Source organism: Falco cherrug, chromosome 13 (assembly GCF_023634085.1).
Source record: "Falco cherrug isolate bFalChe1 chromosome 13, bFalChe1.pri, whole genome shotgun sequence".
Classification (NCBI taxonomy): domain Eukaryota; kingdom Metazoa; phylum Chordata; class Aves; order Falconiformes; family Falconidae; genus Falco; species Falco cherrug.
In genome coordinates this window covers 2,750,242-2,775,297 of record NC_073709.1, presented here as the reverse complement: position 1 = coordinate 2,775,297, position 25,056 = coordinate 2,750,242, and the positions used below count along the sequence as shown (strand labels likewise).

Here is a 25,056-nt window from a genome sequence, read left to right as displayed (position 1 = left end):
GTGAGGAAAAAAAACAAACCAGTGTAAAATCTTTTCAATGTTTATGTCATTTATGTCACAGACATTTCACAGCTCTCCTGAGGCAGCTAGACACCATGGCTCATAGAGGCGGCCAGGGTTCTGAAGATGGCAAGCCCTAGGTGTGTGTTTGCGATACAGTGTACTGTCAATGTTGTGGCCTGCGACAGCGGGGCCGCTGTGGCCAGACAGCGGGCTCATTCAGAGGTCCCACTTCATTGTTCCTCAAGGTGGCTTGAGAGAACATTTCCACTCCAAGCAATTTACTTGACCAGCTGCTGCCTGAATTACAGCTTTGTCTATTATGTTCCACTTTCTCCCTCTACTTGACCCTGCGGTGAAGTCAGAGTCGGACCATGACATCACAGATTTGGCATAGAAATGGCAATGATGTCACAAATGAAAAATCACCACTTTGAGACAGGATCAAATACAGGCAAGACTGACTTCAAACAACTGTGTGGCTTTAACAAACAGCTCTGAGAATGAGCAAAGAATTTCACTGACATAAACAGAATCACATTTAAATTCTGAGTGCCTGAGAGATTCCTCAATATACAAGCTTATTTGGCTGGTGGGAAAAAAACCTGAAAAGCAAGGCACACGGGGAAGCGTGAGTCAAGCCCACAGTCACTTGCAGAGCCGTGCCACCTGCCTGCTCCCGAGCACTTGTGGAGGGCTGCTCTTTTTCCAAAGTCATCGCAGTAGCTGTGATGCCCCAGATCAGGCATAAAACTCAGAGATGGGGATTCAGGCGCAGGAGAGAAGGCGGCTGTCATACCTCATACAGAAAGTTCAGCTTGCGTTTGACTGAGGCACTGTTAATGCGTTTGGTGCTTTTGACAGCACAAGCTATATAAACATCTTATCTACAAATGCAGCAGCTGCATCTTTTATCCTACATCCCCAGCTCCCTGGACTGCAGGTTTGCGCTTGGCCGGGAACATCAGAGTGGCACTAGCTGCACCCACCCCCTGCGTGCGTTCCAACATGGAACACCTGGGAGCAGGCTGAACATGCTGAAAGCCTCCAAAAAAACCCCAGCCAAAACAAACTCCCCAGCAGAGAAGGAAACGAGCTGGGGATGTGAGCCTTTCAAATGGCACTGAAGACGCCATTGTTTATGGCATCCTTGGTTCAATGCAGATGCCACACCTCTGCAACAAATCCAGGGCTGCACAGCACCTAAAGCTGAGCTCCAGGTGAAGAGCTCCCTGCTCCCAGCGCTGGCTGCACTTACGTGAGGCTCCATTAGAGGTGACTTCAGACACCGGTGGTCCTTATGGTAGTTAAAAGAGAAAGATGAAAACCGAGGGAGGATGAAAACATGCAGGACCCAAACACCAATTTAAAAGAAAGCCTGCTGACTGGCAGAAAAATATTGCTCTGGATGCACACAGCTGCCATGCAGGCACCTCTGTGTGCCTTCCTGCTGTAACCACGCAAACACACGCACTGCTGCCCACCCGCTCCTGCAGCCCCTCTTCCAGAGGGAAGATCAAGAAAATGTCAGGTGTTTCTTCCCTACATTTTCCTCCTACTTGCTGTTTGCTACTGTTTGATTTAAACCCTGAAGCAAGCATCACTACTCCTTCCACACCATATGCGCTATGAAACACAACCTCTCTGGTCTAGAAGCAGTCATCATCAGCTATATGCTGGCTTCTGCGTTGAGCCAGGGAAATTCCATGCTTTCCTGTCTCCTTATGCCCATATTTTACACAGTTCAATCATATTGTTCCTGGACGTTTTTCACAATATAAATTACACTTAGTAAGACATTGATTTTAAGTAGCATAACATTTGTTTCTTACCTTTGGATCTTATAGCCGTTGCCGTTCCCTTCCTCATTTCAATGCTGTAAAAAAGAGAAAGAAATAATCAGCACAATGTCACAAAATTAATAGAATGTAGATTGGTTTTTTTAAAATAAAAACCTGTGATGTGGTTTAAAAAATATCAGTAACTTCTGTAACTACTCTTTTTTTTTTTTTTTTTTTTTTTAAATAACTATTTTGCCAAGGCTTTCTTCACTCTTGTATCTTTTAAAAGGTCAAGAAATTAACATGCAGCAGGGACACTGGTACAGATGTTCAGACAGCATGAACTGGAGTCATGCCTTGGTAACGGCACCGATTTACACCAGTAGTGAATTAAGGGTATAAAGGATCAGAGCTCTGTCTCTCTTTTGCAGCCTTTCAGATAATGCAAAGTAAGTAAAGAAAAAATCCAAACAAAAATAAAAGCACCCCCCACTGATGCTCGCTGAACTTCCTTATGCCCTTCCTGCCTGGGTACTCCTCCAGCCCAGCTTCTGGGTTCCCATAGCATCACCCTCATCCCCATGTAAATGTGCAATCTCCCAGCTGCCTTTGATCTACCTTGATGTATATGCGGTTGCAATTCTGTTCTGTAAAATGACTGCTCTTGTGTCTAGAGCATCACAGGCCCTTTTGAATCTCTCAAACAAGCTGGAATCATTTTGATCTTTTGTGTGTAGCGTGTGTATTGTGTTGGTGCTGTGAAATAATCACATAGGGGCGATGATGTAGGAGAATTAACTGTTATATTAACAATCCTGCAATAAGCTCTAGAAATAAAGCTTCAGCTTATTTTAATAAGGAAGATCAAATAGGAGGTATTTGTGACATTACTCTGCAAACTGGTAAAATATAAGCAAGTGTCAAGCTGCAATTTGAAGCTGTGGCCACAGTCAGAGCAGGACTCGATCAGCTGTCAAAAATTTCGTAAAAATTTGCTGCATTTCGTTTAAAGAGATGGCAGCTAATACATAATTGCTTAAAGTGGGAATAATTCTAGTGTTCTAATTGCTATTGTGGAGGCATTTGTGAAGGAGATAAAAAAAAAAGCAGAGATGATTCACTGTATGTCTTGTACCACTGTATTCAGTAAGAATTTGGAATTGCAACTGGAAAGCTAAACTTAAAGCAGGGAGAATCTTCATTGCATTACAGTGACCTATGTTACAGAAACTTTTCCTTTTAGATAAGAAAAAAGCTCACGCTGTTTAAATCACATTCTTTTTCTACAAGCTGTGACTGCCATTAGCATGCAGCCTTCCTTCCCTCTTTGCAGATGTACAGAAATTCCCAGAAATAGGTTATTAAACACAGCCAAAGTTCAACCAAGCCACCGAACCAAGGCTCAAGTACTAGCAACAAGTTATTAACTTATTATTTAAATACGAAACCTTAAATTTTTAGCCTTCAAGTGTTTATCTGACGTTTTGTTAGCATGCCATCCAAATGCTTTTCCGTTTCATTTGGAGTAAAACCCCACGTGGCATTACGCTTCAACTTCTTGTTCAAATCCGTTCACTGGACGGTATCCCCAGCAAGTATTTTAGGTCAGAGCCTCTGGGCTGAGTCCTGCAATACACCGATCGCCCTTAACTCCTGCTCCCTTTTGGTGAGGTTTCATGACCCTCAGCAGTTATCAGGAGGTGCTCCACGTACCCCAGGCTTAGCCCATATAAATGTGCTCGAGAGGCTGCAACTCCGGCGGCTGCATCATTTTTCCCCAGGGTGTAGAGCGAGAAGCCACTTGTCGCTGAGCTGCACACATTGGGAGGTGATTCCATGGCAGACCGCACGAGAACCGTTTTATCTTCAAGTGGTTCAGTGGGGCAAGGACTGCCCCAGCCTCCGTGGTCCTCTGGCACAGCTGGAAGCATGGCAGGGTGCTCCAGCTCCGGCTGAAGGCTGGTGGTCTGATGGAGAAGGTGCAGGGGATGGCGACCACTATGGCTGTAGGAAGTTCTAGAGACCTTCCCTCTTCAGCCCCAGCTTCCCACAAAGGTAAAGGTCAATGCTGACGGGACAAGGGTGAAGACAGATGGTCATCCTCCACCCCAACCCATCCAGCTGCTGGGGCTCGTCCTCCTGGGGCTAACCTACTACGCGTGGAATGGGATTTGCAGCAGAAGAGCATGGAGCCGCAGTGCTGCACGCCGAGAGCTGGGCACTGGTGTGACACAGCAGTGCGTGGAGAGAGGTGGGGAACGGGTGTCAGCGAAGGCCTGACATGAGCACTGCTGCCACAGAGACATGTCCGGCGCCATACGGGAAACGGAACTGGGGCATCAGAAAGGCCAGACTGGAAATCACAGCTCCGCCAAACCAAGCCTGGAAAATGCTGCAAGATAGCTTTGTCACAGGGAATAAAATTCCTGATTATGTCTAAAGTGTTACTCAAGGCTGATAAACTGCAAGAAGACCTCTACACTACAAAACATTTGTATTCAGAAATCAGAAAACTCAATCACCAAAGTTATCATCTGGTATATACTGAGCATACAATACAATAACCAAACAGACCTCCACTGAGAAATTTTAGGAGCATAAATGAAGTAAAAGGCCGGTTTCACTGCCTTGACTAATCCCCCATCGTGACCCATCAATATCCATTTACACATTTGCTTCTTCCCTAAAATAATTCCAAACTGAACCCAGGCTCTAACAAAGAAAAAACCCAAACCAGTTTAACTTCAAAGGGCCTTTTAATCTCTCCTTTACTCCGGTGAAACGGCCTTTTTGTATTGAAAATGTCTGCACAACAATAAGAAATTAAAAAGCTCCAAGAAAATATTTTTCCTTCCATAAAGAAAATTAATACTAAGAGGAAAATACCAGACCAACAAGAGCCAAGTTAATAGAGGCGGCTCACTGAAAAACAGCAGAAAGCGTTTACTTGAGCCTGAGCTTTTTGCTAAAGCACCTGTTGAACCTCTACGTTTTAGAGTCAAGTGAAAAAAGACACCCAAATACCGGGGGGTGGGGGGGTGGGGCGTGGGGGGAAGAAAAGAAAGAGACACAAAGAAAGCTACCCAAACATCAAGGGGGAAAAAACACCAAAAACCCCCAACCAAAAACCACTGAAGCACCAAGAGAAAAAAAACAGGACCCAAATGCCAGGTTTTATCAGAAAAACAAACAAAATGCAGAGTGCATCAGCCTTGGGAACACTGATACTCTGGCTAATCCCGTCAGAGGCTCGAAGCCTGCGTGCCTCCGCCTGCACATGCACCGCTGCGGCAGCACACCACGGACAACAAACCCAGCGTTCCTTTTGCACAGGGTGCTGCTTGTTAACCCTCAGCAAAAGGAGAGAGGAGGCTTCTTCCCGGCAATACGTGAGGATGCGGGGTGGCAGATCCATCTTGAAAAGCATTTTTCGAAAACATCTAAAAGCCTCTCGGCAGTAAGCGAGCCAGACAGCTTAGTGGCAGTGCCTGCAACGTGACAGTCTCGGCTGAGCATCCCCCGCGATCACACACTCTCCTGCCAGCTCCTGCAGAAGCCTGACGGCTCTATCTTTTGCTGCTGGTCGTTTACTAGAAATTGGGCATCACTGAAGTATTCCCCGCCCTGAAAAGTGAGTACAGCCTACAAAATCCATTCATCACTCCAGAACTGGAGTAATAACATTGAATTTAAGTAATCACAGTGCTAATAGGATGACCTTTATTTTAAGATACCAAGATCAATACCGAGCTACATTGAAGACCATTCTCTGTTTAGATACAGCATGCTGAAGAAAAAGAAAACGTTCCTGCCTAGAGAAACTGTTAACACAAAGACTGCATCGCAGCGCTGCGTGGAAACTGTCTTGGAACTGCTTAGGGCATCACTGCAAAAATAAACTATTTCCTCTGCAGTACAAAGGCAACAGATTTAGAGAGACATTGGCTCTCCCCACAGACCATTCCCCACCAATATTCCTAGAGCATCGCCACTATGCCATTACTCTTTCTGCAACAGCTGGATGTTAAGATTTAGGAAATAAAGCTCACACAAATATCGGTAACATCAGAAAAACATGCTTGAATTTACGGTCAGCTTTGTACAGAAGTGGTTTGACGACTGAAAGTACGGCAGAAGGCTAACTCAATCAGACATGGGCTAGTTTCTGGGGGCATCTTTCAGGGGTCTGGAAACATGCTATACCATTTTCCCTTGGATTTCCTGGTTAAATGCATCTCCTGACCACTCCCCAGCCCCAAACCTTTGGAATCTCTCCTCAGAGCTCTGGCCAAAGCGGGCTGTTGCCCCCCCGTCAGCTGGGGGTGCTGATGGGGGACACGTGGGGCCGGAGTGCCCCCCCGACGGCCAGCCCACCTCAGCACCGAGAGCAAAGGTGATGGGCCCTGTGTTAGACATCGCCCCCGAGAATAATTAGAGGATGAGTTATAATTTGCCAATTTTCATTTGCATGTCACTACAAATGTGTTTGGTAAAAGTGACTTTTGACTGAAAAAACGCCTTCAGAGACCAGACCGGATTACTTCCAGAAAACATATATAATCAAAATTTAAAATACTTTACACCGTGTTTATGTCCTGACAAATTAAAATTATTCTTTGGTTCTCAGTTGATAACGCATCTTTAATCTCCAGATTATTCTGAAACAAGACAGCACAAACAAGTAAAATAAACTGCTTGCATGGAAAATTCAGAATTACCCAGAAAATAGTGACCTCCACTGGCTGCATCCATTGCTACAGGACTGCGAAATACCACACACATCGCCTGCCGCCCGCTCTTGCGGAGAGATTCAGTCCTGACTTCTGGTACCTTTTTCCCCAAGCAACTGTGTAATTTAACGCGCTCCTTTCTGCTGCAAAACACTAACTCTTCAAACGCAAGTTGCATCTCCGTGTGTGTAAATACTCTCTCAGCAAAGTAAACGAAGCCAGGAAAAAGTAGTTTTATAGCTAAACGTAGAGCAGGACGATATTTGCAGGAGAAGAGGAAGCTCTGGCATGCACCGCTGAACAAAAGGGAACAAGTGGTCTTTACTCAGAGAGCAGCTTCCTATTAAGACTCACTCCTTCGTACATTATGCCTTTCATCCCCACTCAACCACAAAATGATTTTGCTGTAGGAAATACAATGGCAGAAAAAGATTTACATTGAAAGAATCTTTAATAATAAACTGTTGCAGATCTGCCTACTTCCCCATGATTTATAATACAATAAACATCGGATTCTATTAAGTCTCATGCACTGAAGACATGCACTGAAAAACCGAATATGAAAGCCCTCAATTCTTCCCGTCTCCAGTACCATAATAGTGAAATGAGCATGTATAAATGTGCTAAGAGTATCTCTTTGCATCTTTTATAGCTTGTGTGTATCAATCTGTAAAGCTTATTAAGAAAGTCATTGCTATGCAAAGCAGCACCCAATCTCTTTCTCTTGCTTTTCAACAGAGCGCAGTGTTTAGCCAATAGCACCGGTCCCCTGCCCCTCATTCAGCATTCATAACATGCAACATTTGCACAATGTATCTCTCAAAGGCTGCTGAATAGAAAGCCTTAATACTCATGTAAACAACTGCAAACCAATTACTTAATGAATCAGGCCCACACATAATGAGGTGCCAGACAAAGAGCTATAAATGCATTTTTGCGCCCGAGCCTCTGCTTTAAAGTAAAAATCCCTCAGCTGTAGTTTGGGCTTAACTGGCACATCGTAATTATTGTCTGGAGGACATCAGAGGAAGCCATTTTTTTTATTTAGGTCCAGCAGGGTCTTTTGCGAGGTCACTCATCAGCTCAGTGACAAAACGGCGCAAAGAAGAATTTATAAAAAGTACCACAGCAGCGCTGCGTGGTTATGTTTATTCTCAAGTAGTGGGTTTCGAGACCACTTGTAAAAGCAATAAAGCCCCAGAAGTGACTGCAGTAAGTGGAGCGCTTAAATGTGAGCGGCGAAGAAATTGCATCGCGTCCTGGCCACAAACAAGCAGCCGGCCACCCTCTCCAGCTCTCCGTCTTTCTCACTACTTTTGCCGCTCTCCCTCTCTGCCGAGCAGATGCCCAGCATCCAAAAGCAAGGGCTGCTAATAAACTTTGTGTCTGTAGGGCTGCATTATTTTTGACTCATTTAGAAAAAACTAACTTTAAGCCTTTATGAGTTCTTTTTTCTAATTTTTTTCTTTTTAAAGCAGCATCATCGTGTACCAGCACATGAAGTGCGCTTGCTTCTCAGCGCTGAAAGACATGAAATTATAGGGCAGAATGAATTACTTGAAAATCTATCACAAATACGAATCTGAAAAAAACCAGCAAAAAATACGCATGCCAGATGAACAGCATCTGAAAAATGCAGAAAATGGCCAAACGCATCATTAGCAAGCAGTGCAACATCCAATGGGGGAAAAAGCTTGAAGAGTTGGTTTTTTTCTTTTAAATAAGAAATCAGCTCATTTTAAATTATACAAATTTTACTCTGATGCTTAGCAGTGATCCTGTAGGCCACTTCTTCAGGGCCTGATCCTTCTCTTCCTGCTATCCTGGGCTTCAGTGAATGACTAAATTTTAATGTTTAAAAATTCATCTATAGGAGCACCCTTGCGCTTCACAGCACTAGACAGTACGATTTGGAACATCATTCTCAAAGTTTCAGAAAATTTGAAAAGAAAAAAAAGTGGAAAAAAAAGTTTAAATGTAAGACTATAAGAATTAATCCTAACCAAAAGACTGAATGCCGTTCATCAATATTGTATTACAGCTTGTATTTACCACACTTGAAAAATTACAGAAATACTGTGATTTTTAACACAAAATGCAGAACAACACTTGCAGAATTGGAACTGACCTCATCAATAACAGCATAAAGAAGCTACAGAAAAATAGCAACGTCATATAAACAGGAGTAGTAAAAGATATATCAAAATGCTTTAAAGTCCCTCCCTGAGTACTATTGATGGCAGTCGTCAGCCCAGGGGCTGCGTGGCAGCACCCGCTTGCCGGTGTTCCAGTAAGAGCAGATAAGGATCTAAAGCCCAGCCAGTATTTCATGAGATGGCTGTGTTATATCCTATTTTGTGCTGCTTCTTGACTAGTAATTTGATTGCTGCTGTTTGATGACTGTTATATGCCAAAGATGAACACAAGGAACATCCAACAGAACTGCTCAGAGACCCAAAAGGAAACTGCTGCAGTTTAAAATAAACAAACACCAGAACAAAACCAACTTTTTCCTTTTTTTTTTTTTTTTTTTTTTTTAAGAACAAGCTGTGCCCTTTAGGTACACGTAAGGCCATTTAATTAAAAACACTCCATATGAAAGAAAGAAAGGCATGTTATAAATACCCCAGTATCAAACAAGAAAAAAACAAACCCCAAACCCATGGAAAGCATTATCCAGTTCCAGCTAGTTTACATCTCGGACACATGGAGAAGAAACCCACCACTTTATTTCTGGAAGACTTTATGTTTTATGTCTGCCCCTCTCCTGACAAGCCCTATTGTCTGGCCCCTGAGTAGCCCTACTGAAAGCAGCTGTACACGCCAATTTGTGGTTCACTGAGATGTCAATTGAGTCTTAAAATGAGAAAACAACAGCTGCAAAACAATACTTGGCTTTGGCACATATATTTTCTAAGGTGTACCAAAGTTTAAGATGTTTTATTAGATAAACATAAATATGAACCTTAACCCTAGATCAAGTTAAAAAAATAATAATAAATCAGCGATTTGGTCATTTTCTGTCAGCATTTCTCATTCTACAGAAAAATTTCAAATGTTACAGGATTTAACAACTTTACCTTGAGAAGGGAGGACTTCTTCCATTCAGTGAAGAACTAGTTTCTGAATGCGATTCCTGGCTTTCTTTTGCTTTGGAACTCTTACTGCCAATATTGCAACCTGTTAAGTAAAAAAGTGAAAAATAAACTTTCGAATAATGGTGGCTGGACCTTATAACAGTGTGCAGTCACTAGCAGCAACACACTCTTATTTTCAAATAGATGCACATAACGGCAACACTCTTGGTTTGATGACAAGGTCCAGAGAAGAGCACACACTGCACAGTTATGGCATCCGCCTCAAGAGTGTTTGCTCATGATTAAGTGGAAACTAGTTAAAAACACTGAAAACAAGACTCCCTCAGTATAAATCAAAGTTATCCAATGACGATTTCTTGTGAATACTGAAAGTTTTGCACATTTTACCTCATTTTAGAAAAAACAAACACTGAGATTCTCTTAAGAGCTGTATTGCATCATGGCAACTAAGTAAAACCTAAAGGATATAGATACCTAATTTTTTTTTTATCCCTGAGTTCTCATTTACTTTATTCAGGAAGCAAAATTATTTTTATTCTCCTTCCCCTTAAATGCAGATTATTTTGGATAGTTACAGTTTTCTTGATATTAATTGTTACATCATTATTTTCAACTGTTCTTTTGAACTAGAGCTGCATTTGGGAAACACAGATCTTTATGACTTGAACAGCCAAACACCCAACTATTTAAAAATCTTTTATCCACACTTTCCTTTCTTTCCTTTCCCCCCCTCAGCTCTGCGAATCTCATTTCCATTCTGTAGAGACTGACTTAAAAAAAAGAAAATGAGGTAAATTAATTCATTCACTGGAATTGTACAATTGCTCATCTTTGTACTCATTTCCAAAGAAAATGATGCTCAAGTACAAATCCCACTTTAAAAGGCTACTTTGCATGCATATATATATATATATATATATAAATAGAGAGAGAGAGAACACCAAAATTGTAAACAAGCCCTATCGTTACCAGCTTCATTCCAACTCAGGACAGTTTAGTATTTCTGTATATCTCGGACACTTCACTTTCTAGCTGGCCATGCATGTTACCAGCCCTCTCCAGTGGCTCACAGCATTCTGTGCGTGGATTCTGGCGGCACAAATCCTGCACAGTCTTGGGCACTTCAACAGAGGGGCATGAGCCGTCTGATGGGCACAGGGGATGGCAGAGCTCAGGCACAGCTGCTGCAGTGGCAGCAGCGCGTTGCTTGTGGAACAAAGTCCAACCGCTTTCCAGAGAAGGCACAGAGAAAAAAGAAATCAAGAATGGGAGGGGAAAAAAAATGAAAAAAGAAAAAAAAAGGGGGGGGGGGGGCGGATCCCCACCTTTCCTATGATGTACACATGCAGAGACCTGTGGAGATGACGGTGGAGGTCCTGGATGCAAGAGCGATGGCAGCTCAGAGCTGCCGACTGAGCGACATGGGCACATGCTGAGAAACCATTGCCCACAAAGGAACAAATATTTATGCTTGTTTGTACATTACTTTGTGAAAGTACAAAAGCTAATTTAATCTAATCGAGCCAGAACTCCCTGCTTTTCACTCTAGCAGTAAAGCACTTAATATAGCTGTATTTTTCAGGGCTCCCCATGCACGGATTCAAACTACAGCACACGATGTGTCCGAGATCATGTGTTCGCTTCTTGCCTGGGATAGCGGCTCAGCGCCAGGAGGGCACCCCGCCGCCTCCAGAAGCCCACCACAAAGCCAGCTGTGCCCGCTAGCAGAACGCCACAGGCCACAGACCCCGCAAACATTTAAATCCAGTTACGTGTGCCCTCTGAGGTGGCTCTGGTGTGTCCAGGGCTTGCTCCTCGTGTGAAGGAGAACGTGGAACAAGCTGTCTCTGCCCAAATCACCAGCTGTAACCACGCTTCCCGTCCCAGCCCTGTGTGTGCAGAGGGCCACATCCACCAGTTACAGCCTGTCAATGGAGTGAACGCTTCTCCTCCTTCCCAGCCTCAACAGGCAGCGCTCCCAGAGCGGGTGGCACCACATCAGTTAAGCGGCTGCATCCGAAGTGTGCCTCTCAAAGCCTTCCCTGTGCTTCAGGCTAAGCCTGGCACCCCAACCCTGGGCAGGGACCCCACACCTAGCTGGCTGCCAGCAGGGTCCCCTGCAGCAGGAACACATCTGGAATTGCAGGGAAGTGCTGCTACCTGTGCACGAGTAGCTGTGCTGCTGTTGAAAGCTCTCCTTGTCCCTCAGGGCAGTGACATGGAGCCTGTCTTTGATCCTGGCATACTCGCTGCACCTCTCCAGCTGGCACTTCAAACTCCAGGTCTTTGCCAGCTCTACCAAAACTTGAGCTGGGCCACCATTGTTGTGCAGCTCTCCTTACGGCTTTTGCATGCACACCAGCCTCAAAAGACCGTTCCCTCAAGCCTTCCGTGCCTGCACTGGCTCCCCTTCCTTCGCAACATCAAGCAGTAACTCAAAGTACTTGTTCTTCACCCTTTAAGACCCTACAGAGCCCAGCTTTGCCTTATGTACAATTATAATACAATGCTGGGCTATCAGTCCCCACTTCTGCCTTAGTTACACCAGACTGCCTTGCCAATTAGTTCAGTCATTCCCCTTGAGCATCTTTGTGCTGACTTACATCCCACGCACCCTACAGAAATGGGAGATCCTTCTAGGAACTCCCAAGCCCACCAGCTCACCTCCCTGCCATGGGGATTCACCTGGGCTGTGGCACCCACCAAGCGTCAGACAACATGTAAGCAGTCAGCATGCAGCGACTGCTGCTTTGCGTGCTGAGCACCCACCTGGCTCTTACCTCCTCTTACCCCACTCACCTGCTTAATCCCTGCGCCTTCAACATGTCTGCATTGTACGCTGGCGGAAAGGAAGAGTCTCAGTTACAGATGTGCAGTGCTGACAACAAAACCAGCCCAATGTAGGTGCATGGCAATGCTTCACCGCTGTGAGACAGCACAAGTGACTGGTGCAACATGCAAGGCAGAGAAGCAAAAAATATGCTGCCAGGAGAGAAAATGCTTAAGCACTTTGCTCCCAAGAGAACGGCATCATGCCATACAACCCTTATGCAGATCAGTGTATTTCCTTCATAAAAACTGATTGTTGTGTCCAAGGTTAAATGCAACTTAGTTCAAAAAGACACTTTTATTCTGGGGGGTGCATGTGTTTCTGTTGTTTTGCAAGAAGCATCTCACCTGCTGTGCTATGACAGCCAAGTGCACCCTCCCTGTCGCAGGCTGGGGACAGTGAGAGGCCTGCTGTGCTGGAACACAAATACATATTTTTTCCTGAGCGTGCAGCAGAACACAATAGCCCTGGCCAGAAAAGATGCACTGAAAAAAAAAAATAAAAGAAGAAAAGATGGGTTTAGAGCACATCAGCAGTGCGCAGGCTGAAACCCTTGGATAAAAGAATTGCAAGCACTATAGAAATCGTTCAGTGGGGAGCAGTAGCACTGAGAACCAGAAGTGGAAGCGAGGAAGGCCACGGGCTGCGGCAGTGCTGCTGGCAACGGCTGTCTAAAAAGGGCTTCCTAAAAAGCACCTCTCCCTTGGTAAATTCTTGCTACGCTGGGTAAAAGAGTGTCCTGGTTTCAGCTGGGATAGAGTTAATTTTCTTCCTAGTAGCTGGTACAGTGCTGTGTTTTGGCTCTGATGTGAGAACAAAGTCGATAGGACACGGATGTTTCTAGTTGTTGCTGGGTGATGTTTATACTAAATCAAGGACTTTTCAGTTCCTTGGGCCCTGCCAGCCAGAGGGCTGGAGGGGCACAGGACGCTGGGAGGGGACACAGCCAGGACAAGTGACCCAAGCTAGCCAAAGGGACATTTCATACCATATGACATCATGCTGAGGATATAAACTGGGGGAAGAAGGAGGAAAGGGGGGACATTTGGCGTTAGTCTTCCCAAGTTACCATTATGCGTGCTGGAGCCCTGCTTTCCTGGGGATGGCCCAACACCTGCCTGCCCATGGGGAGTGGGGAATGAATCCCTTGCTTTGCTTTGCTTGCGTGCGCAGCTTTTGCTTCACCTATTAAATTGTTCTTATCTCAACCCTTGAGTTTTACATTCCTTTCCGATCCTCCTTCCCATCCCTCTGGGTGGGGGGCAGTGAGCAAGCGGCTGTGTGGTGCTGGGTTGCCGGCCGGGGTTAAACCATGACTGAACCACGGGGTTAAATCCCAGCCGAAACCAGGACAAAGACAGATGCCATTTGCTTGATGTTCTCTTCCTAAACAGGTTTTGGAAGCATTGGCCTCGCCACATCACCAGCTCTCGTGCTCTGGAGACACCCCAGAAGCAACACGGGCATGCAGGCGTGCAGCTGTCCAGACGGGGTACCTGGAGCATCTCCTCAGTCTGAACGGCCAGCCCGCGCTGCACAGGCACAACTGAACAAGCCTGATAAAACTCAAGTCTTTAAACTCAAACTGGGATTTTAGCAATGGGAAGTTCTCAATCCAGTCATTTGAGCAATACTGCAGCAGAACAGGAGCTAGGGCATCCCAGATGACAAAGCTCTCCTTGCAGCTTTTTCCCCTATGCACTGCTTCTTTCTACTCGGAACTAGCAAAAGATCTGAAATACCACTATTAATTAAAAACACTCCACACTTCAACTTTTAATTAATTGTGCAGCCGGCATGGGTCAAAGCAGCTTTCATGTCAGCTTTTACAGTTTTGTTCTGAATAAAATGGGTGTATTTTTTTTCATTAGCCAACAATTCCAGGAAAATACACTGTTGTTGCATAATGAACCAGTATTATTTTGTTCTGCCAAAGAGTTAAAGTAATCTTTAACCCAAAAGATACTGCACCAGCACAGAACTGAAAAGAAGTCATTTTCTCCATGTGTTCCCGCTATGGCCTAGGTTGCAGCATCTATCAATTTACAGCCAAACATCTCAGCAGCTAAAAAAGTGATATGATGTAATTTCCTGCATATAAAAAGACAAGCAAGCTCTTGGCCTTGTACTTGCAACATTTGTATCTTGCTAATTGTATCACCTCTCTTCACAGAGGAAGCAGCCCACATTTTAAACATCAAAACCAGCACTGAAGCCCTTCACTACAGCTGGAGTCCCAGCACAGTCATTGCAGACATCAAACTGTCTTTCTACAACAGCTTCCAAGTGCTTGACTCTGGAAATGGGAAAGGTAATTCACAAGGCTGCTGGTTTTTAAAATGCAGACTGGGAAAAGAGAAATACCACTGTGTTCGTGTGTAGCCCATACAGTGTGAGCAAAACTGGAGTCTTTGACCTAAGTGACAAAGTGTGTAACCAAGTTGTAGAAGCAGTATAGTAGGTATTGCTCTACCGGGAGAGGAACAAAAGCACTTTGTATGCCATGCAAAAGCTATAAAGAGCTATCATCCATTATTTCCAATAAAAATAAATCTCATATGCAAATGGAGGTAGTTGGAGGGCAAAAGACCCCAGTGCTTTTGCAGACCCAACCCAAACACATGTTTGCATCTTCCTCGTGTACGCAAGTGAGAGTCTATGCCAGGAGGAACATTGCTTTTCTATGTGCTTTTTATCACCAATAAAATAGTTAGCAGCTTGGGTATTTCAGCTGTCACTAGACTTCAAAGTCAACAATGCCTTGAAAGGAATATTATCCGGATCAGCTGAGCCTGCAAGATGTGTAGCTTTAAGTTACCTCTGCAATAGTTATTGCATCTGCATTCAGAAGTCCTGGTAGCTCTGGGCTGCCATAGTGCCAGGTCCTGTACCAAAACAGACCAGCAATAGTTCCTGCCCAGAGCAACTTTAAATCTGAACAAGCTCCTCTACCACCGTTAACGCTAATTACTGTGCAGGCTGATAAACTGCAAAGAGTCTTGTGGGATTAAAGGTGGGCTTCAGCTGCCGTACCACTGCCAGCGCACACACAGCCGCGCTGGGACAGGAGGTGGGAGTGCCAGCTGCATACGGGCTCTGAGACACACTGATTTCCCTTGAGATAAGGCAAAAACACTTGCATACAGAGAGAAGGTAAAAGCTACCTGCAAATCTGATAGAAGGATGTGCTCTTTGGAGAGCAAAGAGATGGAAAAAAAATCTCCAAATTAAAACCTAACACTGCAGTAAAGTAGGTCAAATATCAACAAATATTTCCCATCTTTCTTTAAATGAAAAAAAAAAAGATAAATACTCTTATCACAATAATATACCAACATACGAGGCTATCCTCTCAAAAGCAGACTCTTGGATGACCAGAAGACTTAGGAAATCCCAGTGGAGCAAGCCATCCACTGGGAATATTTCTAGAAGCTGCTGCCTCTGTTTAAAGGTCAAAGAAGAATTATCACCCAGAATTCATAACTAAAAAAGATTCTGAGGTCTTTCAGGAACTGTTGAGCAGCATAAAATATCGCCTACTGGAGTACGCAATCCAAAATAATTTAAGCAAAAAGTACAATCTTAGGCTGTCCCAAGGTAGTTCTGTTGGATCACAACAGCAGCAGGAATTACTCACATACAGATGAACTTTTTCCATAACAGCAGTTGTGAATGGGTTGATACCAAGTGAAGCGAAAAGTTGGGTAGACTTATTAATGCCTTTATTAGTGCACTCCAAGTGAAACCTTGGGAACCTTTTAACTTCAAGCTCAAAGGAGGACCTCACTGGAAGGACATGTGGGCGTGGGAAAAGTGTTGGCAGGATTATTGGCTCATTAAAGGTGACCTAAAAAGGAAAGCAGAATTGGATTTGTGCTCTTTTATGTTCCCTTATGATATATAAAGAAGGGCTAATTTTCTTTTTCTTCTTAAGAGGGTTTTTCCTCCTTATTTCTATATTAGAGATTTTATATCTGGAGAGTAGCTGGAAGGTGACATTCAAGACGTTGTGAAAGTGAAGCCTGATGAGTGGAGAGGTAACGGCATTTTTATTCAAATGCTTTATAGCTTTAAAGTCTGTTTAAATCAAAGACATACATGAAGGGGGGGGGGGGGGGGAGAGAGAGAAAATCTGGTTTTGTTAAGAGATTTAACAAAACTGCCCGTTCAATAAAATCATCAGTTTCCTACCCATAAATGAGACTCCTAAACAGTCATCCAGCAAAATAAGAAATAATGGATTTTATCCTTTCTTTTTCATCTCACATTATTCGCCTCAGGAACTCAGGAACAGCAAAAAGCTGAACAATTCCTTTTACATGTCTTCCCACGATAAAAAACAAAGCATCCATGAAGAAAATGAGAATGAGTTCACCTATCTTCCTCTATCCTCATACAACCTGGTACAAAATGAGATTGTTATTAATAGCTAACTCCTCTCTGGGTGAGACCATACACAAAATATAATCCTTTTAAAGTCAATTATCACAACATGGCCTTCCACAAGCTTAGGAAAGAAACCATCATCATGCTATGAGCTACACTGCCCCTGCGCCCCGAGCTGACTACATGTTTGGAAAGCTCACGTGTCCTGCTACGGAGGGGACAGCTCCACAGATGTTTCAGTCCCAGCCTCTGTTTATAAGAGCTCCGGGTGAAGTCAGTCCTCGCACAAGCAGTTTCAGGTACCACCACAGGCTGCCTCTAAGGGACATACAACACTAAGCCAGCCACCACTCTGAAGCCCTTTCCCCAAAGCCATAAAGCTCTCTCTTCCCTCCCCTACAGGCATTAAAGAAAAAATACAAATCTCTCTGGAATATTTACAGAATATTTAAATAAATTTTTGGTTGGGTTTTTTTTCTTCTGTAACAGAAATAAAGGAAAAATAAACCAAAACTGCAGAAGCATTCGTAAAGTGCTGTTACAGAAGACTGCTTGGAAGCACATCCACCCGGCTCTCACAATGAAGCCCATCAGAACCAGAAGCCCCAAGGCTTCCCATGTTGCAAGACAACTTAAAGCCCTTAAACAATGCAGCAAATACTGAAAAACCCCACAAAATTTGTATCGCTTAAGCTTAGAAAAAGTTGTGCAGCAAAACGATTGCATATAGAACGGACATCAAATATCAGTTCATCTAAAAACACAATGCCAAACGCCCAGACAAGTCATTTGAGCCCAAAAGACAACACGCAGAGGTGCTGCCTTTATTTTAGGCACAGAACAATTCCAGAGCTCCAGAGCCACAATCTACAGCAAATAATGACAAGCAAAAAGGAAAAAAGTGACAGGCTGGAAGGGTGAGGAGCCAGAAGAGAACAAGGAGCCCAGAGAAGATCACGGGCTGAAGATGAATCACATCTGAAAGGAGCAACTTTGCTTTCAATTGAGATATGAAAAGCCTCACTCCTAGAGACAATGTGACCGCTGGCTACTGGAAACATGCAGCAACAAAACAGTAAATACAGCAGACTCAGAAAGAACGGAGTTTAAACTGAAGTCACTGGTTTCAGTGTTTAGGTTAGGGAGAGTTTCTCAGCATTTTTACAAATAGGAAGCATGCGTATTCACATGCCCATTCAAAAAGAGAGCTATGGGAGAAGGAGGGAAGGGGGATGTCCATCGTGGCTTGGCTTACGGCTGACACCTGACACAGCAGCCAGCCGCACAGACCGCCGGGGTCTCCAGCATGAAAAACTGCAGCAGAGAATTCCCCAACAAATTCATGTGCAAAACCACAGCTAAAACCACTACTGGCCAGTCACAAAATTCAGGGTGGGCAGAAGCAAACCAAAAGCATTGGCAGTGACAGGAGTCTCAACTCCAGAGCCGGTATTCTTAAAAAAAAACAACCCCAAAATACTATCAGTGATGGCATTAGTTGGAGTGAGCCACCACTCCTGACACTGGTCTTGCTGGCACTCTCTGCAGTTTAGGGAACTTCAACCTCCATCCTCAAATTTGAATCCTCTTAAATTACAAACAAAAATTGAATCAATCCCAGGATTTGTAAAATTTTAGATCAATTTTCAAACGAGAATTGTGTTTTGTTTCATGAAAAAGATTTAAGTGGCTTTTAATTCTTCTAAAAATCAATGCAATTCATGTTTTAAAATATGTTACCATCTGTGACTGAAGGACATTTTAAGAAGCAGGAAAATGGAAAGCATTCTACTCTAGAAATATCTAAGTTTTATTGGGCTAACATAGGAATATTACTGCTGCAGTATAATTCACGAATACAAGAAGCACATTTTTATATTTCAGCTGCAAATGAGGCTCAAAAAGCAGCAGAAGAAAACCTCTGTAGAGAAATGAATTGCTCTCTGAAAGACAGGCTATTTTGAAGCCGTAAAAGAGCAGAAAAGCAACAGTGAGCATTGCATAAGCAGATGCCCTCGCACCTTTCCATCGGAGTACACACCTGCATAAATAAATATTTAGCCAAACATCAAAATTTATAAGGAAGCAGCCCACCACTTTACAAAACCAGGCAAAAGAAAATTGAGACTCATTGCAAAGAGCCCTGCCCTGAATACTAATGCATTATTGATACCCCCGGACCGAAAAGCAGCGACATCTCGGGACCCTAGGCGAGCCTTATACATCTGCTGTTGGGAGGATCTGAACACGTCTTGATAAAACCTTATTGCTAAAAATTTTGTGTTATCAGACAGCTTTTGTAACAGAGGCAAAGGCACGGCTTCCCAGCTAGCCAGGCTTTTCCCTGCACTTATTCTAATGATACACATTCAATTACTCGAGACAAGAAAAGAATCAAATCAGAAACATCTGTAGTTTGCCACATAATTACTGGATCTTCCCCATGGAGACTGACCTTTGTAACACTGATACTGGGACCTGAAAGGCTAAATGACAGGATATTCACATGGTTTAAATGTATAACACGATTACAAGGAATTAAATAGGCACTGTTATTTTCCATCTTGGTTTATGTTAACATAAGCATGGACTTTATGATCTTATGTTTAATCTTTGCGCTCAGTATGTAGTAGCTGAATTTACTCACTATTAGTGGACCCAAACCACTAAAATGCTGCGTTTTGATTATGTAATAAAGTTGAATACTGGATTCAAGGTTAATATGCAGCCATTACTTTTACCTGTAATAGGAATCTTTTCGACTGTGCTTTCTTCCTTGCTCTCATCTTCACACCAGCTTGTGACTTCTGGATGTGAACACACCATAATGAAACACATTTCAAAGTCGCAGTGATCAGACTGGTTTGTTTGCTTTTAAGCCCTACTCCCTTTAATTCTCACTTTTGTTATCTCTTGTTTATTGATCTAAACTATCCATTACCGTTCTTAAAAGAGGCGCCTACTGTGAACTTTCCTCGTATGCGAGGCTACCCTGCCTCTCTGTAGCTTCCAGAGCAAAGGACAAGCTAACCAAATGTCTTAAATAATTTAAGACCCAATGGGATTTAGGAAACAAACAACCGACGGTAACTCTGCGATCTCATCCAGCAGCCCGACAGCAGCAGCATCTATCATACCGACTGAGGAAAATTAGTTTAAATCAAAGTCTCTGTCTCCTCCGCGGATAAAAGTCGTGTGAATTTAGGAGGCCTAAAGCAGTTTGTTTACATTTGCTGTGTAAAGAGCACTGCAACCTAATTGCCTGTCTCTTCCGGACTTTGATGTAAGGGATGCTCTGAGAGCAGACTGAGCAAGTTGCCGTCGCCGGTTGTTACGCCGGACTAATATATTACTTCCTTATCTAAAAAAATTAACTGTGTTTTCACAAATGCGTCCACCTTCTAAGCTCTGAAATGGCACCGCACACCTTGCTCAGCATGAGCCCTTTTACGTTTGAAAATTTGTTTGCGGTCTGGCTTTATAATAAAAGGCAACAAATATATCCCACAATTTCTATACAGTAGGCATTTTTTTAAATACATGCACACCTATAGATCTGTTTTTATTAACTACCACAAGGCTTGCTTTTCTGCTCCTGCAGAAAAAAAGCAGTCACAATAGGCATCGCTCATTTTAAGAGGTAACAAGTATGACGAACGGTACTGATATATTTAGGAAAATCCCTCCAAGTTCATTACAAATACACATTAATTTGCCAGTCACTATAATACAGTCCCCTGCGGGTTTGGATAGAAAATACATATATACAGAGAAGGACAGTAACTTTGAGCGCACAGCCAGACCGTTTACCACTTGTTACCTTGTTCTCCCGCGCCGGCGAGCCAGGGAGCGTGTTTTGCCGGCTTTATTTCCTCACCGTCGTTTGGGATCGATGGCAAGCTGTAAGATGACTCATTACTCTGAATAGATGGCCTATCCCCACACTCTTCTGGAAGGACCTCTCTCAACACTGGTAGAGCCTGCAGCATTAAAAAAATAAAAATAGCCACAGCCCTATTATCCTTCATCTCAAGCGTTTTCCAACATACATTTAGGCTAATCTATAATTCACGGTGTAGTCTGTTTCCAGGGTGGTTTTTTTAGATGTTAAATTACCTCTGCGTTATATCAGCGCTAGTTCAGAAATTGCATTCTGCCTTGAAGTAACGCAAACTTTGAATTATTCTTTTAATCACTAGGTTTTCTGGAAATGCTCAGCATTCCCTGCCTCACGCGTTCAGGGTAAGCAGAACAGAAGGGTGTATCAAATACACTGCAACAGCAACAGACTGAGAAGAAATCTCTCCGTTTCAGGCACGCAGCGATAAGGCCAGGGAAGCCACAGTGTTAGCAACAGCTGCAGCTTAAAACAACACTAAGACTGATAGACCTTGGTCACAGCTTGACCAAGCCAGCCTCTGCCGGGCACGGCTGCGATTCTAATCCACGGTATTCCTGCACATTCATAAAGTTTGGTCCATCCTGCCTGTGCCTGCAAGCCCTCCGCGGCAGCATATTCAGACGTCCACAGTTAAACGTATTTTTAATGCAAAAAATTAAGTTGGAAGCCAGCACCTTTATAGGGAGCTGAACGAACCTATGTAAATGTCTGAGTTAAAAACAGGCTTAAAATAAAGCAATCACTTTTTCAGCTACCATCCGCCTGTATTAGAAGTACTGTGTGTGGCTTTATAAAGCCCTGAGAGCAGGAGAAATCATCCTTCCTGGTGTTTATTATTTCACAAAGAGCAGCAAGGGCTTTTTGGGCCTCCTATCTCTTCTTTACTTATAGGGTGTTCCTCTTGGTTTTATCTTGTAACCCAAAATATGGTCTGGAGTCTTTAAAATCAACTAGATTTTCTGCCCTAATTATCTAATTGTTTAATAAAACAGTAAGCCTTCAGCGATGAAAAACAACATCTTAGAGAGAACTCCAGGCTTTTTAACTTATTTTGCTATACCGACCTGAGAGTATGGGACAACTCCAAGCCAAAACACTCTGGACTCGTGAGGATCTTTTGTTCCCCGCATCTGCCCCTCCTCATTAATCTATATTTATTTAGGAGCCCAGAATGGCAACTTTTCAGTCTTAAAAACAGCTTGCTGAGTTTTTTTCTTTGTTAAACTTACATAGGGGAAGTCTCCCTGTAAAAACAACGTGAGCAAGCTGCTACTTTATCCAAAAATGGGGACGGACTTTAGGTATCACTTTCTTAATGTAAAGAATGCCTTAAATTACAGGCAGGACTGGGAAATCTTTACTATTGAAGTAAATTAATTCCCATCTAGCAGTTTATCTCAGTGTGGATTTCTCACACCAGAAGTACTTTGTTTACCTATCTGCAGTATCATTTAACATCCAAATAGGTACAAACCACCAACAACAAATACAAGCACTCAGTGTAAACTCTAACACCACAATTAGTCCAGGCAGAAGGACAGGAGAACCAAAGCTCAGCATCACAGGGACCATGGCAATTCTGGCGTGGCTGACACCTCCATCAGGGCATGAAGACAACCAACATGCTGCATGAGCCACACCGGTCTTATTCTGACAGGAGTGTAACTTGACTGATGAAGGCACTCAAGTCTCCAGCTGTCGCAGCCAAGGGACTATCCCACTGCCCAGAAGAGGTGTCACTACCACGTCAGCTCCCCAAGGCTGTCCTATGTTCCACTGGAACAATACCCAATTTTCTTAACAGGGATAATGGGACAGATCCGTGAGAGAAGAGAAAAACTGATAGTAAGATGTAGAGAACAGAAGAGAGACATAGTTTAGCGATAAGAGACAAGGAGAAGACAGGCAGGTGGACAGACTCTGTGGACTGCTGCAATGGGAAAGATGCTGAAGGCACTGGAGAAGAAGGTGGACCTGCTGCTGGTCATCACCAAACCCCTGCAGACCACAAGTGCTGATGGGGATGGAGGTGACAGACTTGCCAGGGAGCAAAAAGGCCCCCCACCTGCACCTTCATCCTGCTGCCTGGCTGTACAGTACCATCATCCAGTGGGGTTCTTGGCAGATCCTTAAGCTCTAGGAGAAAGAAGCCATCAACATGGGCCAAAAATTCAAACTTTGGAGTCATAAATATATAGGTGCAGATCACTTATGAGTTCACTACTGCATTATACACATCTTTATGGTAAAGCAAATGCTCCAGTACACGCACATTGCATAATTTATATTGATCCTGTTCTGTGCAACCTGCTTGGAAATACGGTGTTTCAAAGTAGAGGATGCCTCCTGGCTTTACGTTTAATTGACTGGATCCACTGAATAGGTAGTAGAAATGTTAAATGAATACGTGTGGGCCACAGTAACACACAGCAATAAACAGATTACTGCTGCGTATATTCACCCATAAAGCTTGTGTTATTGAGCTTTGACTTTGTAGAAGTTTTTTTACATGCAATTATAAATTTATGTATGGTATTTGTTTATCTGTCACCAGTGCAATGATACATTCCTTGCTCATCTCTTCTACTTGACTGACTGTACAAAGGACAGAATACAAATTACTTGGCCAGATACAGAAGCAGCAGCTACCCTGGCTATAACTGAAAGTCTACAACAAACAAAAATATTACATCTTCATTATTTGTTTCAAATGCTATTAAAACTAGAATACAGTAAAGCAGCTCAAACTGCTTTTTAATTTCTTGTTTACAATTAGAGCAAAAAATATTTTTTACACGTTTTTTTGGAGCAGAGCATGGGGCCAATTTGTTACCAGCAGGCTGCCTGGCAGATCTCCCGTTCCCAGTGCAGCAGCAGCTGGGACTTCACCCCGGTGCCAGCGTCCCAGCTCTCCTGGCATGGCTGCAGCCCGGGCGCTGGAGGCAGCGGGGATCGGAGCCCTGCCCTCCCCCCGCGGCTGGCTGCTCTGGGTGTGCAGCAAAGGAGGGTGGGGCACTTACGGGTCTATCAAATGCCAATTTTATAATTTTTTTTAAGAGTCAGTTTATAACCTTTTGTATTAACATTTAAAAATACGAGCATGCTACTATTTGTGAAATGCTTTGTGCATTCAGTGTACCAAACATAACTGTTTTAAAAGAAAAAAAAAAGATCAAAATACACCATGATAAAAAGCTACCAAGCCACAGAGAAAGACAGATGATAGAAACCTTGTGATAAATTTGCACCACAGGAAATGCGTGACCTTGTTTAAATAAATAACTGGTTTGAAGGGTGGAAAACAAGATGCCCCCCTGGAGACCTTAAAGAGACTGTTTTCTTCATGGGATGAAGTGCTGTATGTATTTGCCCCAAGACAAGCAAAGAACCTGTATTCTCTCCTTACCCACCTCCTAACAGTCTCCGAGGCTGATTAACGAACGCAGACTGCTTGTCATTCCCCTTAAAAGCCCACACACTGGACTGTATGAGCAGCACACAGGGCTCATCTGACCTTAACAGCGCAAATCAGTCTCTAGGTGTCATCTATTTAAATATTACTAGGTGCAAGTGCCAACCTGGCCATCCTGTGCCTCCTTGCTGGAAACCAGCAGTCTTCCAAACATATCTGCCACTTCTTCTGTGAGCTGAACCTGGTGCTTTTTCAAGAACAAGGCATGGCTGCTCAGCACGTCCACATCCCACTGCTGGTCTGGCCTGAGGAACAAACCGAAGCACCGTTAGTGGGACACCCCACGCACACCAGGCTCACACAGGTGCCACACTACTCATTTATCTGGACAAGCCGATCAACATGCAGTGGGAAAAGCCATCATGCATTGTCCCCCACTTTTTCTTTTAAAAATGTTCAAAGTGGAAAATGTGATAAGTTACTCATGACTTCTGCAAATGTGGGGAGGATGGACAGGGGTGACTGTCATCATGTCTGTCCCCTGGGTACATCCTGAGATGCAGGATCAGGAGACATTAAACCTTTCCTGCATCCCCTTGTCTCAGCCATGGGCAGACCTGGCTTACTCCGTTCAGGCGCTTCCCCAGGCTTATCCTTTTTTTTTTTTTTTCCAGAAATCTTTTTATTATTTTTGAGCAAAAGTGCTTTTTCTTTTAACACAGAAAATATAAATACTGCAATCTTGTTCACCAAAGATGTTTGTTTTTCCAGTTGCTCCAATGAAGTTTCACAAACAGAGGAGCGAATTCCAATTAACTCCACAAGTGTTTTTCCCTAAGAAACCATTCAGGAAATACAACAACATATTAGTGCTCGCAGGCATATCGGCCTCAAAAGGAGAACCAGGTATAGTTAAAT

The 25,056-nt window shown here is 43.6% G+C and overlaps 1 protein-coding gene across 13 annotated transcripts in view; it reads right to left on the bottom strand.

The window, feature by feature from the left end:
- The window catches only part of KIZ (kizuna centrosomal protein), a 51,566-nt gene that overhangs the window by 243 nt on the left and 26,267 nt on the right, over positions 1-25,056 (bottom strand). For 5 of the 13 annotated variants that reach the window (XM_055726241.1, XM_055726246.1, XM_055726248.1 and 2 more), the window contains 6 exons: positions 24,305-24,443; positions 20,646-20,805; positions 19,567-19,632; positions 9,592-9,691; positions 1,833-1,876; positions 1-1,297 (listed from right to left, as the gene is read on the bottom strand). In XM_055726241.1, coding sequence (XP_055582216.1) covers positions 1,140-1,297; positions 1,833-1,876; positions 9,592-9,691; positions 19,567-19,632; positions 20,646-20,805; positions 24,305-24,443 — 667 coding nt within the window. In that variant the 3' untranslated portion in view covers positions 1-1,139. Of the gene's footprint in view, positions 1,298-1,832; positions 1,877-3,229; positions 4,174-9,591; positions 9,692-10,578; positions 10,838-12,408; positions 18,867-19,566; positions 19,633-20,645; positions 20,806-24,304; positions 24,444-25,056 lie in introns of those variants that run through there. The other 8 variants (XR_008735048.1, XR_008735045.1, XM_055726242.1 and 5 more) reach the window with 8 other exon arrangements.